Source organism: Trachymyrmex cornetzi, unplaced genomic scaffold (assembly GCF_001594075.2).
Source record: "Trachymyrmex cornetzi isolate Tcor2-1 unplaced genomic scaffold, Tcor1.1 scaffold813, whole genome shotgun sequence".
In the NCBI taxonomy this organism is placed as follows: domain Eukaryota; kingdom Metazoa; phylum Arthropoda; class Insecta; order Hymenoptera; family Formicidae; genus Trachymyrmex; species Trachymyrmex cornetzi.
The window spans coordinates 75,715-77,617 of record NW_017300151.1 but is presented as its reverse complement, the minus strand read 5'-3'; the positions used below and the strand labels follow the sequence as shown (position 1 = coordinate 77,617).

General features: G+C 37.0%; 1 protein-coding gene across 1 annotated transcript in view; it reads right to left on the bottom strand.

Moving 5' to 3' along the window:
- Positions 1-536: 536 nt before the first annotated feature.
- Positions 537-1,903, bottom strand: part of LOC108768629 (uncharacterized) — a 2,339-nt gene continuing 972 nt past the window's right edge. The window contains exons 2-3 of the mRNA XM_018519131.1: positions 1,034-1,735; positions 537-643 (exon numbers count right to left, since the gene is read on the bottom strand). Coding sequence (XP_018374633.1) covers positions 537-643; positions 1,034-1,735 — 809 coding nt within the window. The remainder of the gene's footprint in view (positions 644-1,033; positions 1,736-1,903) is intronic.

Below are 1,903 nucleotides of genomic sequence, written 5' to 3'. Positions count from 1 at the left end.
TGCACAAGATATAAAAGTCGTTTATTGAGATTTGACTTAAAATTTATACTAGCTCGTACAATGAAAAATAATTGCTTGTAATTCCAGAGTACCAATTTGTTAATGACTCGGAAAAAGAACATGGCGGCCTGCTTGATGAATAATTTTCCTTATGCATATGGTTATGCGGCTCTGCAAGTTTGTGTGAAATGGCCCCTAATGGCAACATTAATACTGCGACAGAGCAATCGACGCTTTATTTCGGCGCGTTTACAGCAGCCCTTACCCCGGACCTACAATAAATGTTTTAAGCCGTAAGTTGTAAGAAATTGACCAATTACAGTCGAATCCGAGAAGAATAAGCGACTGTCAGTCGCCCATTTCTTATGGCTTAAGGCTTAAAATCCTATTGCAGATCCAGACTTATACAGCGCCAAAGTAAACGATTAATTGTTATAATATTCTGAAAAATTTATTTAGGTTCACGTAAACGTACTCAAAGAATTCCGTTATATTCTAAGAATTCTGTTATATTCTTGGAGCAGATTAATTAATCCTTACTTAATCTGCTCCAAGAACAACATATATGCCCCATGTGCTCCTCTGGGCCATTTCTTCTTGATAACTTGTAAATCAGTACAGTAACACCATTCCGATTGTTTGTCTGTTCTCAACATACACGTATAGTGACCACGATTCATTTCTTCGCCCTCGTGAAATATAGCACTTATTACCTTGTATTTTCTTTTATTAATCGTGACATTACTCGTCGGTACGGCGTTAATCCGATTGTCGATAAGTTTTTTAGAAACACCGTTTATAAAAGTGTATAAATTGAGCTGTATTACTAAGACGGATGAAGTCGATTCAATTGCGGTTTTCTTTTTCAGAACGATACTGTTACATTCGTCACAATTACCATTTATCGTTTCCCATTTTGAAAATTCTGAATCAATCAAAGTTTGCAGAGTGACACCTTTTTTCCTTTTCAATGTGGACTGCATAGGTAATATTAGCAAACAACTCTTTTCCAACGTAGTTACATTGCAATTACATTTAGCATTTGAACAACATATTAGGTGCTTCAATTCGACTTCTAATACATCATTGATTTCGGAATACGTCGACATTAAAGCCGTGAAAAATTCCGAAACATCTTGTTGTGTTCGTTCTTCGAAGCGTTCTCCGACAGATCTTCTAATCGCTAAAATATTGCAACGCTTACGCTCAGCATACGCGCAGACAGCATCAGTCAATGCGTTCGATACTCTATTTTTAAGTATTTGTTGCCTGATACGTACACAATGAAACGCACATTGCAATGTTACATTAGCATAGCACGAAACACGATCGTCATTGCAAAGGCCGAATATTTTCCATGTAACTATACTTTCTGGTTCAGCATAACCGTAATTCTGTACATCATCAATGATATGAGGTATTGCCCATCGACAGTCGTAAATTTTCACAGCCTTTTTCTCGGACGAATTGATTTGTGGTAGCTGAGATTTGAACACAGATCTCAGTCTATTATATTCTGCAACGGCTCCCGAGTTTGCTCTAACGGATGCCGGATTGAAATTTATCAAATGTAAACCCTCCAGTGTACTCACTCGTGACAGACCTACATACACTTGACCATCAGTGAACACACTCGTTCCTAAATCCATCATTGCATTTTTACACGTAATTCCTTGACTTTTATGTACAGTTATTCCATAACTGAGAGACAATGGAAATTGTTTCAGATGTACCACTATTTTGTGGAATACTTCGAATTTAATATCTACTCTCGTTATTATGACTTGTTATTATCAGAAGTAACTATTGTAACGGAATCAATACGATTTCCAACAGAGCGATGAATCGCAATTACAATGCCTATCGTTCCATTGATAAGTCCCAAAGTGACATCAATGTTTCG